Source organism: Gymnodraco acuticeps, unplaced genomic scaffold (assembly GCF_902827175.1).
Source record: "Gymnodraco acuticeps unplaced genomic scaffold, fGymAcu1.1, whole genome shotgun sequence".
Classification (NCBI taxonomy): domain Eukaryota; kingdom Metazoa; phylum Chordata; class Actinopteri; order Perciformes; family Bathydraconidae; genus Gymnodraco; species Gymnodraco acuticeps.
Window position 1 is genome coordinate 2,788,739 of NW_022990484.1, and position 15,128 is coordinate 2,803,866.

The window sequence follows — 15,128 nt, forward strand, 5'->3', positions numbered from 1 at the left end:
CGGTAGTGACCGAGTGTCCCAGGGAGTTACTGTGGGAGGTGCTGCGGGAGTATGGGGTGGAGGGGGTCTTTACTCAGGGCAATCCAATCTCTGTACTCCCAAAGCGAGAGCTGGTTTACCCGGATTTCGAGTCGTGGGGGGAGGGGGTCTGCAGTTACGGTGGACTAAGGATTGCACCAATGCTTTTTGGCAGATGATTGTGGGTTCTAATTGGCTTCAATCGGTCTGCGACCTTCAGCACTCACTGAATCGGTTCGCAACCGAGTGTGAAGCGGCTGGGATGAGGATCAGCACCATCCAAATCTGAGGCCATGGTTCTCAGCAGGAAACCGATGGAACTGTCCACTCCAAGTAGGGAATGAGTCCTTACCCCAAGTGAAGGAGTTCAAGTATCTCGGGGTCTTGTTCTCAAGTGAGGGAACAATGGAGCTGAGATGGGCCGGAGAATCGGAGGCAGCGGGAGCGGTACTGCAGTCGCTTTACCGCAACGTTGTGACGAACAGAGAGCTGAGGCCAGAAGGCAAAGCTCTCTGTCTACCTGGCCATTTTCGTTCCTACCCTTCACCTGTGGGTTGAGATCCAGTAGTGTGGCGTGGGGAAAAAAATTAGGGGAAGCCAATAATACGTCCTTTCTTTTGGGTCGGGGGGGGTGTGGTGGTCAATATATAACGTAACCAGATGAGTGATTACAGCACCCGGTATCATTTTACACACATTTGTATCATACAGATGCAGGACTTACACACGCCTGTTATCTAACCGACAGGTCCGCACGCACATCTCCAGCCCAAACTCTAATAAGCATTCATTCACAAACTAAATCAGGAGACCTTTAAACGTTTTACGTCCGATTCGCTCCTTTTTTCCGTTGGGCATTGGCCTGTCATCAGATGTATTTTGTTTGTTGTTGCTGCTGGTAGCGGAAGTTTAGTACAATTATTTTTGAGTAAATACTCCAAATCTTCACCCTCCATAATTGCACTTGCTTCAGTTGCTTGCTACTTTCTAACGGCGGTGAAGTGGTGCAGTGACGCCTATCTATCTTCTATCGATTCGATTATGATTCGAAAATTATAAAAGTAGGGGTAGACATGTGAATATTATCCGACACAACGTGCATTGATCTAACAGGTTCGTTTTCCACAGACCTTATTTCGAGCTATTTTCCAAATCCTATGGGAAATCCCCATTGCTTCTGTCGAGGGAACCCGAGCGCAGCTTACTTCCGGGGTTTTAGGATGCGTTTTCGGCTGGCCTCCTCTCGCAGCACAGAGTGCAATCTACTGTTTCACCATAACATCTAGAGGGGCGCTGTTTCACTCTTTGTAAAATACTTAATGAGAATGGGGGAGAGACGGGCCGGCAGCACACACAACAAAGAATTTCCGAAACTAAACGAAGTGTTTTTATTTATTTATTAAAATTCTAACTACACTCCGAAAAAACAGGGAAGCCTGGCTTCCCTTGGCCTCCAGGAGAAACGCCACTGTTGAGATCTTCATAGTATGTTGAATACTTAAAAACGAAAGTTAGTTATAATAAAATATAATCAATTATATTCTTGTATAACCAACAATGAAAATGCTTCATATTTTAGGTTTTTCTATATTTATAGTATACAACAAAACACAAGTGGTTGTTAAATTGAGTGTAAGGCCTATAATGATTTATGCCTTACTCTCTGATAAGAGAGTAGGCAGTTTCTTCCCTCTCCTCTCACAGCAGTACACAGGGAGGGGGGCTCCGGACTTAAGGAGAAATACATTGAGGCCTCAAAAAGGTGGTTATGTCATGGCCATAGAATATGTCTGGTCATGTCCTTTTTTACACAAACATGGGAAGGTGTGTCTTATGCATAGCAAATAGAATATGTCCAGTCCTGTACATCAGTGGCCATGCCCAGTTTTTTCATTGGATGGGTATGGAGGAGGTGTTTTTGGGGGGTTTTCTATCCGGTTTTTTGAGCATAAAGAGACTGGCTTTTTGGGAGGGAGCGAGAGAGAGATGGGGGTTCCCCTGGTATGCTCTCTCCCGGTAGGCTCTGGCCCTCAGAGCTGGGTAAATAGCCCTCTGTAAGGTTCTCTCAGACTTGGTAAATATCTCTCAACATTTCTTGGTTGAATGCTGAGTGAATTTCTTTGTGAACTGAGTGGAATGATTTGTGAACTGAGTGGAATGATTTGATGGGAGATGTGTCTGTGAGTATTAGTAACCGCCACCTGTGAGTACCTTCCTCCGAATTCATGCGGAGAGGAATGGGTTTTTTAATGTTATTCCCGCCGTCTGTGTCGGAAAAAAGGTATGATAATTGATGTGAATTGATGGGGTGAAAATGAAAAGTTTTGAATGTGCTTTTTATTATCACCGGTCATTTATGAGGAAATGCCTCTAAATTCTATCGGGAGATTTAAAAATCACAACTGAATTGGGCCAGTTGAAATTACAATTTTGGTAATAAATTTAAAACTGTGAATGAAAGTTTCATATTTGAACATGATCACAGCATCATTTAGTTTAGTATCAGTATAATGTTGTAAGAGAGAAGGTAAAAACCCTGTATTAGTTTGGACCCTATTTTTCTTCAATAAACTGATCCCACCTTTTGGACTGGGACAACTTAAAAGACATCTGCGCTCTCCTCTCCTGCTTCAAAGGTCAGATTTGCCCCTGCCACACTCACGCTTAGGTAGGGCCACACATCATTTGATGATATCAAAATCCTTCGGGATCGCTAAACAGATTTTAAAAGAGTTGTCTGAATTGAAACAGAAGTTAATTGAACCTTGGTTCTTCGGGGAGTTAATAGAGGTGAGATCTTGCTGACGTTGGTGGATCTGAGCCAACCAGGTAAACTTACATAGACTCAATAACTTCGGTTAGGTCAATTAGTAGGTCTGAGTAATTTTCCGGAATAAATTATCAGGACCTCACCCACTCTTACAAACCCACAATGAAGATCTTTGATTGGTTCCCCCATCCCACATAATCACCCCCCTGCCATAATTACACAAGCACACCCAACCAATGCCACATTTTCCAGCACTCTCTTCTCTAATAACCCAATACACACAATTATCAATCTTTAATTGCAAATAGAACATGATATTGTGTGTGTGTCGAATATTTTTCAAGGCACATATACGATAAACCCACTGCAGCCTTGCACTTCGCCAGGAGAGGTCGCTGTAACTGTAAAAAGAACCTATTTTCGAAACAATTGTCCAAGTGGTTCGATGTTTCATTCAAAGCTTCATTTGCCCATCTACTGTAGCAGTGTCTAAAGCTAGCTTAGCTGCTAGCAAACCACACCTGCTAACCAACACAAGCTAAAGTGAAGCACTTGCTTTGTGTATATCCTGGCCAAACAGGCAATACCTTCTGCTGACAGCTAGACAAGCTTTTATAAGTGAGTTTTTTTAAAAGACCAATCAAGTGTCACAGCCACAGGTGTAGCTCATTAGCAACAATCATGTCTCAACAGGTTGCAGCTGATGAGGTTAGTGTTGCCCTTCAACCTCATGGGTGAACAAAGAATATAAAAGCTGTTGTTGCAGGCAGTAGAAGAAAGGGCTAGTTTGGCCAGGATATAACAAGCAAGTGTTACACTTAAGCTTGTTTTGGTTAGCAAGTGTAGTTTACTAGCAGCTAAGCTAGCTTTAGACACTGCAGACACATCAGTGGCTATGGCGTTTGGGTTTTGCATTGGGTAAGTTGTTTTTATGGTCAAATATAGGCCTGGACCACTCATTTTGTCGTTTTGTATTCAGAGACATTCTGCTCTTGTTTCAGTGTCGCTTTACTTCTGTCTCTGTGGTCAAGAGCAGAGACTGTTGGCATTCCAGATGGTAAGTAAAATAACAACCCATTGACATGCATTTAATATTGTTCATATGTTGACCTAAACTTGTTTGTGCACATAGGAGTGCTTCGTATGGAGTGTCATGATCGTTACTTCATGATAGCTGTCGATCTCTCTTTCACTGGGGACGAACCTCACTTTGAGGCAGTTGGTAAGTTCTGGAAAACTTTATCATGCTAGGCCAACACAGAATATTTTAGGAACTTCTTCCACATGAGCAGTGCCTGTTCATCAAGCGTCTTGAATTGATTGAACCATCATTTTACCTTTAGGAAAAACATGACCTTAATAGTTTATTATTCACTGTTTGTTTACCAGTATACCTGTACTTTCAGGATGTTGGGAGTTAATATTGAGATCATCGATCATTTTTATTTTTCTTCCAGATGAGACCGGTGCGTACGCCATCACTCAGCAGTATGCGGCACAGTGTGGCTACAGTATCAATGTTCACCCTCTACCAGGCCATGTGGAGCTCCGGGCCTCTTACTTCAGCTGTCAAACTCAGAATAAAGTGTGTACAAATTGCATTGAAAATGTATTTTACTGTGCAGGCTAGGCATCCTGTAATTTTCTGCTTGATTTTTAGGATGATGAAATGTTCACATTCAACTTTAACCTAAATGTGACACAAGAAGGAAAGGAGGTGACTTATCCCTTGCAAGACAATACCTGTTCTCCATCTCTCCCCTGGTCTCCCAGAGAGGTTACCTGTGAGACCAACTACATGGAGGTAAGCGGGTTTACATCTGAGGTTGTATATCTTATGGCGTATTTCAGATGGTGACTAATCATGACTTCTTTCCAGGTGTCTGTGAGGAGTGAAGTCACCTGTCCCTCTGGAACAAAGAAGGATGACTGGAATTCTCTCAAACCTGTAAGTTTAATTTCTTTCTGTGGAGAATTCCTTTTTTTTTTTCTCTCTCCGTTTTAAGGCTTAAGGGTCACCTATTATGCTAAATCCACTTTTTCAGGGCTTTTATACATAAACCCCTCTGTGTAAAAAGATTCTGAAAGTTTAAGGAAAAAAGATTCGCTCACTTTTTGTCCCGATCCATTTATATAAAACCTGTCTGAAAATGAGCTGATCAGATTTTGGCAACTTTATGATGTCATAACGATTTTTTGGCTTGTGTAACCATTAGCCAATCACCAACCAAGGTAACCCCCCCCTTATCACCTGAATCACCTCCTAGAGCACCATTGGGGTTTTTTTTTTTTAACCAAATATCTCTCCGAGGGGAGGGGCTCCTTATTTTTCATCTAAAGTAACAGTCACAGATTCAGCACTTTTGAAACGGGGCTGAAAGAGGGGATTATGGGATGCTACAATGATCTGTTTGGTATTTCGAGCCTAACACTTCAGAGACATGTTTTGTCTGTACACTGAGATCTATAATATATTGATGTAAAACGGTATAATAGGGGACCTTTAAAATCTCTATCCAGGCTCATAGGTCCACCACTTCAGACTGGCAGGTGATGTTTCAGACAGATGACGAGCAGTTGCCGCCAATAAACATCTCAGACGCTCGTAAGCAGGGATATGTGTTTCTCTTCACTGAAGGAAGGCTGGTATTTCGTGCTCCGTATGGACAACCTGAGTCATTCAGCACTGAGGTAAGCCATTGGTTAATAATGCCTATTTTGTAAATCTGAGCATAAGAGTTTCTAATGTAGCGCTCTCTCCAGGTCAATGGTGTTCCAGTAGAAGCAGTACATGCAACTATATTCTCCAGACAAAGCTGGGTTGTCCTCATGGTTGACCTTGTGGCTGCTTGCTCCATGGGTCAGTATTTTAACACATTCTTCTATTTTTGGATTATTTTCCACTTGCTGGAAAAGTAAAGCTATGAATCTGATGTACTCTTAACAGATGAAGGCTTGTATCATGAAAGCGGCTACATGATGTGGGAGACTCCTGAGATGCTGTACCCAAATATAGATGGCCAACAAATCAACGTTGGTCTCAAGGGTGAACTTGTTGCGCAGCCAGTTGCAGAGGAGAGGGGCTACATTGTGGGGAAGCAGAACAACACAATCCAGATCTGCATTCCCGAAAATGCTGAAGGACGATACAGGAAGGTCAGAAATCAAAAACCTAAGAGCATAGATACACACTGGGGTTTGTAGGCTAAATTAAAGTAAGCGGATACATTCATGGTCTCTAAATAAAACTCATAGTTCTCAAAGGTTCAAGATCATCTTTTAATGTTAGATATTACAGATACTCAAAAGAGAAAACATTTAACTCTTACAAACTGGATCCGAACAACATTTGTACTTTACTTTTCTTAACAAACGATATGTATTTTCTTCAGAGTGCTGTGGAGGACGATCTCTACGAGTTTTATGTCTATCATCTCTACTTGGAACAAATCCTGGTGGATGAGGATCGTGTAGAAACCAGGATCCGCTCCCTCAGGACTTTGGCCACTCCCCTGCTGCCAAGCCCCATCTTCGCTGAAAACCAAACTGTTCTTGAAGAAAACATGTTCACGGTGTACCTCGGAGACGTCCCTGAAGACGTACAGTTGGCTGCTGTTCATTTGAATGGACAAGAATTTACAGTGCCCTTAAGCGTAAGCAGTTTCATTATCACAAAAGTTGTTCATCCCAACAACACTCATGGCTACAAACTGAAGGTGCCTTTTGAAGACCCTGTCGTCCTGCAACAGGTAAGGTGTTTTTTTAAGGGATGACTCCAAAGTTTTGCAGCTTGACATGAGCTCAGTCATAATGAATTGTATTATGTCTCCTAGTTCTCTAAAACAGATGCTCTTCATTATATACTCAACATCAACTACACACTGACAGTTTTGCCTGAAAAGGACCTTTATTACCACATGGAATCTGTTGTAGCATTGGTCACAGATGTCTGTAAGTCCATACCGTTAAGTGTTTTTTTTAATCCTCTTTTTGTAATGGCGGCTAGCAGATTAACCAATTTTCTTGTAACAGCTCCTCCGCAATTTGATGCTGTCTGCACGGAGTCTGGCATCAGCTTCAAGCTGGACCACCGGCCTTTTGACTACCTGTGGGAGATCACTATCGACTCAGACCTGCTGACATCAGAGCTGGCAGACCAGCACGGCTACACCATGATCAACGATAGCAACAGTCTGCTGCTCGAGGTGCCGCTCTTCTCTCACGGCTACGAGTACAAGGTGAGATGAGACTGAGTGGCAGCAAATGCTCTTTATTTGACCGCTGTATTGATCAATGACTAAACTGCATATGTTGTTATAGAACGTATCCTTGAAGGGATTCTTTGGCACTTTTGAAATCATCATGCGGGATCTTGAAACATCAGAGGTCAAGGGATCGACTATCAAGACTTGTCCGTTCTCTACCACAGAACTCATTAGTAAGAACATGCGTCTTTTTTATTTTAAGATCTGTAAGATTTAGCTGAATTGAGGATAACTCGATGGTCTTCTCTACAGTGTGTTCGACTGATGGGAGGATAACTGTGGTGGCTGACTTGGCTCTGGCCATCCCAAATGGAGGCAATCCTGCTAGAACCAACCTGAGAGACAAATACTGTGGCCCCAAAGAGACAGACGGCAGCAGGGCTCTGTTCTCTTTCTCTCTCAACAGCTGTGGATCCACAGTCAAGGTACCGCTGCTATATCTTTCTCTTTGACACTGGCAACAAAAAGAACATCTGAATGTCATAAACTAAATGTTTCACCGTTTGCATCTTTTGCCTACAGCTCAACAGTGAAAATGTGACCTATGAAAATGAGATTTTCTATAGCAAGAAGTTCCTCAGACCTAGCAAGGTTGTTTCCGATAATGCTAAGGAAAGGTAAGTATCCCTTTTTTAGTCTGTTGATTTGTTTTAAAGGCAGAAATTGCCATCTGATGTGTGGGTGAATGTGCCTTTTCTTGCAGGGTGACAATGCAGTGTACCTATCCTCTCTCTGGTCTCCTTCGACTCTTCTCAGTGCACAGATTTGAGTCCGATGCAGCTGGAATCGGCAGCCTCCTCCATACCACACATCCTGCAGCAGGTAAAGTAGTTTGTTCACTTTCTCAAGGTGACCAGGTATTACTCCCCATATTCGATTTTAAGCATTTCTCTTTTTGAATGCCAGTCTGCAGAGTCCCACAATCCAGCCCACTTCAGCTCTTACAACTACACTTGCTACAACCACACTTGCTGCCACAAGACGAGCTACAGGATCATACAAGCCTGCCCTCCACCCTCCTTCTCGCTATGTCAAAGTGACTAGGTTTCGATATCCGGCCAACGCTAGGTTTCGATATCTGGCCAACGCTATGAATAAAGGTGAGAGCTTTAACCCATACATATACAAATCTCCCATTTTAAGTGTAGTAACTGTAGAGTTATATTTGTATTTATTCATGTTAGCAAACTATGGATAAGCTTAAAATGAGAATAATTTGGGTAAAACTGTGAGCTGCATTTGGGGCCTGTTGACATGTGTTTTTGAGGACAAAGGAAGATGGGGGAAGGGGAGAGCATGTCCTGATTTGCATTCAACTTAGATCTAGCTGCAGTGTTTGTGATGTTAAGAGAGGTCCCTTGGGTTTCTCTGGTGGTTATCAATAGTAGCAGTTAAGTGAATACTGTTCAAACAATACCTGTGTTTGTGTTTTATATTGATTTCTCTGTTTTATCCTTTCATAAATGTAAGGACTACAAATGGCTATAAACATTCTGGGCTGGTTGGAGTAAACAGGGTTTTATGGCTGTGGGGGAGGTGTAGGTATGCAGGCCTTGAGACCTTTTGTTGTAAAGTGAGCCTGTTTGGTTTCCTGCTGCGTTTCCTGCTGCGTTGCGTCTCCCAATGAGATGACCTGAAAAGATGACCAGCTGACCTAACACCAAACCCCTCCTTCTTACTCTGGTATATATCCGGTGGATCCCTGGCGTTCGGCCTCTTCTTCACATGCTGCGCTCGGGTGAAAGTAGCTCTGTAGTATGCGGACTAGAGCAGGAGTAAGCCGGCATTACTCCTTAAGCATTGCAATATAACTGTAATATCATGTTGTATTGTAATGATTGTATTGCATTGTCATATTGCCATTAAAGTAGATTATTGTTAACGGTTACTTTGTAGCTATGGATTCCTTCCTGTATTATAACCAGCTTCATAGGAACGCGCGGAGATTTGAAAAGCGGACCAGTTATCCCTTCAAATCCCCAACAAAATGGTGACCCGACGTCTAGATATAACGAAGCGGAGGAAGAATTCAGACGCTTTCAACATCTCAGACAATCAGCAGGACTCTGCAACTTTGCAAATAAGGTAAGCAGACGATGAAAGTCGCCTGTCTGTAATTGGATACGCTAAAACTTTAGGATTGTCTGTAGGCGTTTCACAGTGTTTTTATAGTTTAAATGGAATATACAATGCATATTTTACTATGTTAGGAAAGTTATATACAAAACGTAAACGTGGATCGACAGGTAGACGGAAGTCCTGCGTGACGTAAATAGAGCAGTTTGGCGGGTCTGCGGATGCAGGTGAATTCCTGAGTGGCGTAGAAATGGTGCAGTTTGTGTGAATGCGAGGTTTGAATCCTGCACGGCAAAACCTGAAAACTCGATATATCAGATCGAGTCGCCGTTTAAAACTGGGGTTTAAATAACAGACCAATGCTAAAAGCTTAAAGCCAGAGGTCTGTTATATATTAAACCAAGGTAGAGCGTTTCCCTTTGTCTGGAAACTTCTGCTGCTGCCATCTAGTGGCTGAAAGGGGGTATCACACCCTTGAAACTTCTGCTGCTGCCATCTAGTGGCTGAAAGGGGGTATCACACCCTTGAAACTTATGCGAGCTTAGAGTTTAATCATTACATTGCTGGCCGGTATTGTTTGGTAAACTGGTACAAAACAATAAGGGATTGAACATTTTTTACAACGACAGCACAGGAGATGAGTAAACTCAAGAATCTGTAGAGTGTAAATACATTGTGCAAAAACACATTTTACACTCGAACTGTTTGCAAATGTAGACAATATAATAAATGTTCAGAAAGAAGACATAGGCCTACACTTGATTCAAATTTCATTACTGTGATCCGATTGGTGTGCTGCAGGTTTACTATTGTTCGAAGTAACAGTGGGATTTAAAATGAGAGAAGATATGGAGATGTTCTTTCATAGTGTGTGGAATATGTGATGCTGGAAACATGTAAGTATTTCAGAGTTGTGTTGGGTAAATATGTAACAATGGATGAAACCATTTTTGGAGTTAGTTTTTGTAATATCATAAGTAGACATTAATTATGTTGTTTAGATGGCATTTAACAACTAAGACAGATAGTATGATTAGAAAGAGACAGAGTGGAAAGGGTTGGATTTATTTAACATCAGTGTGCTAGACTCTTATAGGTAATGTGTACCGGGACCTGGACTCCCCCTCTGAGTTAGAAAGGCTTTGATCCCGACCCTCCAAGCAGACAACGAGACCTAACCCAACAGGAGACTCCTCCTTCTCCATCGTACAGACAGAGAACCAGAGCTGAACCAACAACAACAACAAGACTACATCAAGACTGCAGCCAGAACTATCTCCACCTGTGGCATCCAGAACCAAACCAGCATGCTGACATACAGAGAGATACTCTCATCGGTCCCTCAAACAGGACATGAAGTTCCAAACTGCGCCGCGAGATTTGGCACAATAGACATGAGAGCAGAATCCGCCCTCCATAAAAACAGCAGAGAGACTGTAAAGGAGGAGTGCAACAACAGTGGCATGATGGGGCTGCAGATGTGACTGGGCCAATGGCTGCCTACAAAAGTTACAGCGGATGGATTCAACAGCTGATGGACTGAAGAGAAGACAGAATCAGAGGAGTTGGCATGGTCGATTAGAAGTGAGGAGGCCGGGTCACGGCTTGAGAAAACCAGGGGAGGAGGAAAGGAGAACGGGAATGAGTGAGTTACACATAAACACACTTATTCACGAAACGCACATTTAAATAACTTGAATTAACTTCATAAATACGTAAAGACAGAAAGATTTATTAATCATTTGGTAAATTAAAAATAGCAGTAAAGAGGAAACTATTAAAGTAAAATGATAATCATCCTAAAACACACTGACAGAGTAGAACCATATTCTTCAATATTTTCATCATGTTAACAATTCATTCTTTAAGACTTTTTATTCACGTGTGAATAAAGTAGTGATCTCATTGGTTACAATATTGATCACCATTAAAAGGATAGTTTTAGGAACCACTCTATAGGACAAATCTTTGTTTGTATTAATGGCTAGTGCCAAGCCACATATTAAATTCCAATCTAAAGTGTTGATTTCACCATTGTGGCATAGTTATTACCAGACTTCGGTTTTAAATCCTTGATAAAGGAGGGAGTAATTGTTGCATGTTCGGACACCCAAGGTTCCACACACTGCTAAAGAGTTTAACATCGTTTTTTAAGTAGACCAGAATTATAATGAGCTATGAATGCAGAGCGACACAGATCCTAGTAATGTTTTGACTCAAGATAATAGTTATTGTACAAAAGTTTCTGAAATAGATCATTAGACATTTTAATTAGTAGTGGTACTCGAAGGAAGTGAGTTTTGTACCAAGTTTCAGGAAAAGTGGGAGGCGGAAGTCCCAATGACAAGTGAGAATCATCTTGAAAATCATAGTTGACATCGTGACATATTTTTGTAGACAAAGGATACTGGCCTATGCTGAAATGTCAAAGTCTCTGCAGAGCACGACACATGGCCAAAAAAGACGGAGACCAACTGACCTTTGACCCTGACCGACAGTGTAACTTGACAAGGCACTGTGGATGACTGACTCTGGGGTGAACCTGACCAAACTTGACATGACAACCAGACAGTGTGAGTGTGAATGTATGCCGGCATGTGATCAGTGTAACTGCATGATTCTAAAACAATAACTAACCAAGCATTTTTTGGACTAACATATTATTTTGGAGCTCCAAGGGAAACGAGAGGTTTCCTAAAAATTCCACAAAAAGGGGAAACCGCACATGTGATATTTTCCTCTCACATGAGTTGGCGGTTTGCAAATGTAAAACTACAATCTGAAGATTCTGTTTCTTTTAGGCCTGAAGGACGGAGAGGAACACTTCTTTTCACTGAAGTGTTCACTGTGGAAATAATGATAATAATGTTCGTTATGTCCCTAACCAATTACCTGACAGTTTTGTTCCCCTCCCATTACAGGCTTTTGTTACACATGATTTCATGTGTAAAAGGGGGAGTGAGTATAAGGTATAAATGTCAACATGGCTGTAAAATTCACAATTTACATTTTTCTTTTAAGGATTGAGCATTGAATGTAATTAACCTGCTCCATATCTGGGGATAAGATACTGTTTGATGAATGTTGAGATGTTTCTAAATATTGATTTGAATTATAACAGGTAACACAGAAGCAGTGGCCAAGGGGCTACTGTGAAACCGAAGAAGTTGACCTGTGATGGTTAAACAATTTTGTAATATTTTAACAGACATTAGAGTAACTGAGGTTTGAAATGTAGAAAGAACATATTACAGTTAAAGCTAAAACATAGTAGTGTATTGAGACAGAAATTTAATTTAGACAACATCCTGTAACTAGCCTGGTAAAGAAGTAAGAGCCATATACTTTATTGTTTAGGTCATTATAGGGATATACATTTCATCTAAATTTATAATAGAAAGACATTTGATGACAGTTTGTTGGAATTCTGTATTCATTTTTTCAGCGTGATAATATCTAAGCACTGACAGGTAGAAGCATTATCACCAGGAAGTCATTCACTTTGTTAGTAACATGATTTTGGTTGTTTTTGAATCCATAACATTAGTGTGTTTCTTTACCAGAAACATTAGCAGTTCATATTATATTTGGATTTTAAATAGGATTTCATTTAAAAATAAACACGGATGCTTGTCAGAAATTCAGAGCTATTGAAATATGTTATTTAGTTTACCTAAAGATGTTGAGGTTCTTATTTAGTTGGCACAATCCAAGTATTAAGATTCTGAAGCTGCACTAGTAGATAGGAGGTCTACAATTAATTTGGAAAACCTGTTCACAGACGGCTGTTGTTTCAAGACACCCACCAACAGGCTCCAAGTGGGTCAAAACAGCTGAGCGTAGGCTTGAGGGAGTTGTATCAGATTTCTCCACACAGGTCACCGGCGCCAAAAGGGGGACCCGAGAAGCACGAGGACAAAGTGGCTCAACCCCAGGCTCTCCGACCCCGACCGAGTGACCCAGCGGACCTCTTATGCCGTCTGCCTGGGAGAAAAGGGGGACAGCTCGTACCACGGGAGCCAGTGTGCGGCGGGGGGAAACCACCTACTAGGACCAGGGGACGACATCAGGACGGACGTGGCCCTGGCAGACGTGGACTACTCGGAAGCAGCAGACTGGAGGAGCAGGACCCTGGAGACATCCTTACAGCAGACGACCCGGGAGGCATCATCAGCGGGACGAGGAGGAGGAAGACATCTCTCTAGCAGGCAGCCCAGAAGCTGCTGTCAGCGGATTTGGGGAGACAAAGACACGGCAAGCCGGGACGGCGCAGCAGAGGAGTCTACTTTGCTCTGATCAGTTCTACCCGTGAAGGGAAAGCTGCATCTCCCCTCCCTATTAGCTGTCCTTGTGGGCTATTCCTCGGGGGGGGGGGGGCTGATGATTCTAGCACTCAGCTACCCCCTCATGGTTCCTTCACTGCCATGGAAAGTGGTGTTCTGTCTCCATGAAGGTTTCAAGTACTCTAAATACCAGCTTCGGATGGATTTACGGACACAGTAGAAAAGAATGACCGTGGGTATATTTCAAAATGCCTTGTCTAAGTTTATCTCTGGAGAAGGAGATAAAAAGGGGGATTTGTAGAGTTATATTTGTATTTATTCATGTTAGCAAACTATGGATAAGCTTAAAATGAGAATAATTTGGGTAAAACTGTGAGCTGCATTTGGGGCCTGTTGACATGTGTTTTTGAGGACAAGGAAGATGGGGGAAGGGGAGAGCATGTCCTGATTTGCATTCAACTTAGATCTAGCTGCAGTGTTTGTGATGTTAAGAGAGGTCCCTTGGGTTTCTCTGGTGGTTATCAATAGTAGCAGTTAAGTGAATACTGTTCAAACAATACCTGTGTTTGTGTTTTATATTGATTTCTCTGTTTTATCCTTTCATAAATGTAAGGACTACAAATGGCTATAAACATTCTGGGCTGGTTGGAGTAAACAGGGTTTTATGGCTCTGTGGGGGAGGTGTAGGTATGCAGGCCTTGAGACCTTTTGTTGTAAAGTGAGCCTGTTTGGTTTCCTGCTGCGTTTCCTGCTGCGTTGCGTCTCCCAATGAGATGACCTGAAAAGATGACCAGCTGACCTAACACCAAACCCCTCCTTCTTACTCTGGTATATATCCGGTGGATCCCTGGCGTTCGGCCTCTTCTTCACATACTGCAGGTGTGAAAGTAGCTCTGTAGTATGCGGACTAGAGCAGGAGTAAGCCGGCATTACTCCTTAAGCATTGCAATATAACTGTAATATATCATGTTGTATTGTAATGATTGTATTGCATTGTCATATTGCCATTAAAGTAGATTATTGTTAACGGTTACTTTGTAGCTATGGATTCCTTCCTGTATTATAACCAGCTTCATAGGAACGCGCGGAGATTTGAAAAGCGGACCAGTTATCCCTTCAAATCCCCAACATAACTCACAATTGTAATGTTTTCTGTTCACAGGAGTTCGACAATCCTTGCAGACAAAGCTTAATGCTGCCCATATTTGAAGGAAGTATAATTTTTTAATTGGTCATTTTGGAATTTAATAAAGCTGTTTTCTTAAAAATGCTGTCTTTGATATCTGTCAACGCCTCCTAAACAAATTATTTTTGAAAGATGATAAGTACGCCTTATTTTGACATAAAACACAGACTTTTTTTGCAAAAATTCGACATACTTGGTAGTTTGTCATATTTTCGACATGTCGTTTTTTTTTTTTACACGTATATTGTCGTTTCCGGCCTTATTTCGACATACTATAACTTATTATTCGACGGTCGTTTGTTTTCATTTTTCCATAGTATACTATACTACGCCTTATTTCGAAATTGTTCTGATATTTTCAACATACTATGACTTTTTGTTACATATTTTGTACATTGTATAGTATGTCGAAAACAGGCAGAAAATGATATGTCATTTGTTCTTTTTGTTCATCAGGTGAACTGTAAGCTAAAACTGAACATAGCATTTTTGCTTCAGATTGAGTTTTTGGCTTTTAATTTCCTAGCAGA

General features: G+C 41.7%; 1 protein-coding gene across 1 annotated transcript; it reads left to right on the forward strand.

Annotated features, from left to right (window-relative positions):
* Positions 1-3,367: 3,367 nt before the first annotated feature.
* Positions 3,368-14,680, forward strand: LOC117552749. The gene is made up of 18 exons (XM_034226357.1): positions 3,368-3,706; positions 3,790-3,845; positions 3,921-4,010; positions 4,246-4,373; positions 4,449-4,592; positions 4,668-4,736; positions 5,309-5,479; positions 5,552-5,648; positions 5,736-5,944; positions 6,181-6,537; positions 6,622-6,739; positions 6,821-7,026; positions 7,109-7,226; positions 7,306-7,478; positions 7,576-7,670; positions 7,757-7,883; positions 7,967-8,153; positions 14,575-14,680. Exons 1-18 carry the CDS (start codon positions 3,684-3,686, stop codon positions 14,619-14,621), a joined length of 2,415 nt encoding a protein of 804 aa, XP_034082248.1. The 5' UTR covers positions 3,368-3,683; the 3' UTR covers positions 14,622-14,680.
* Positions 14,681-15,128: the final 448 nt, after the last annotated feature.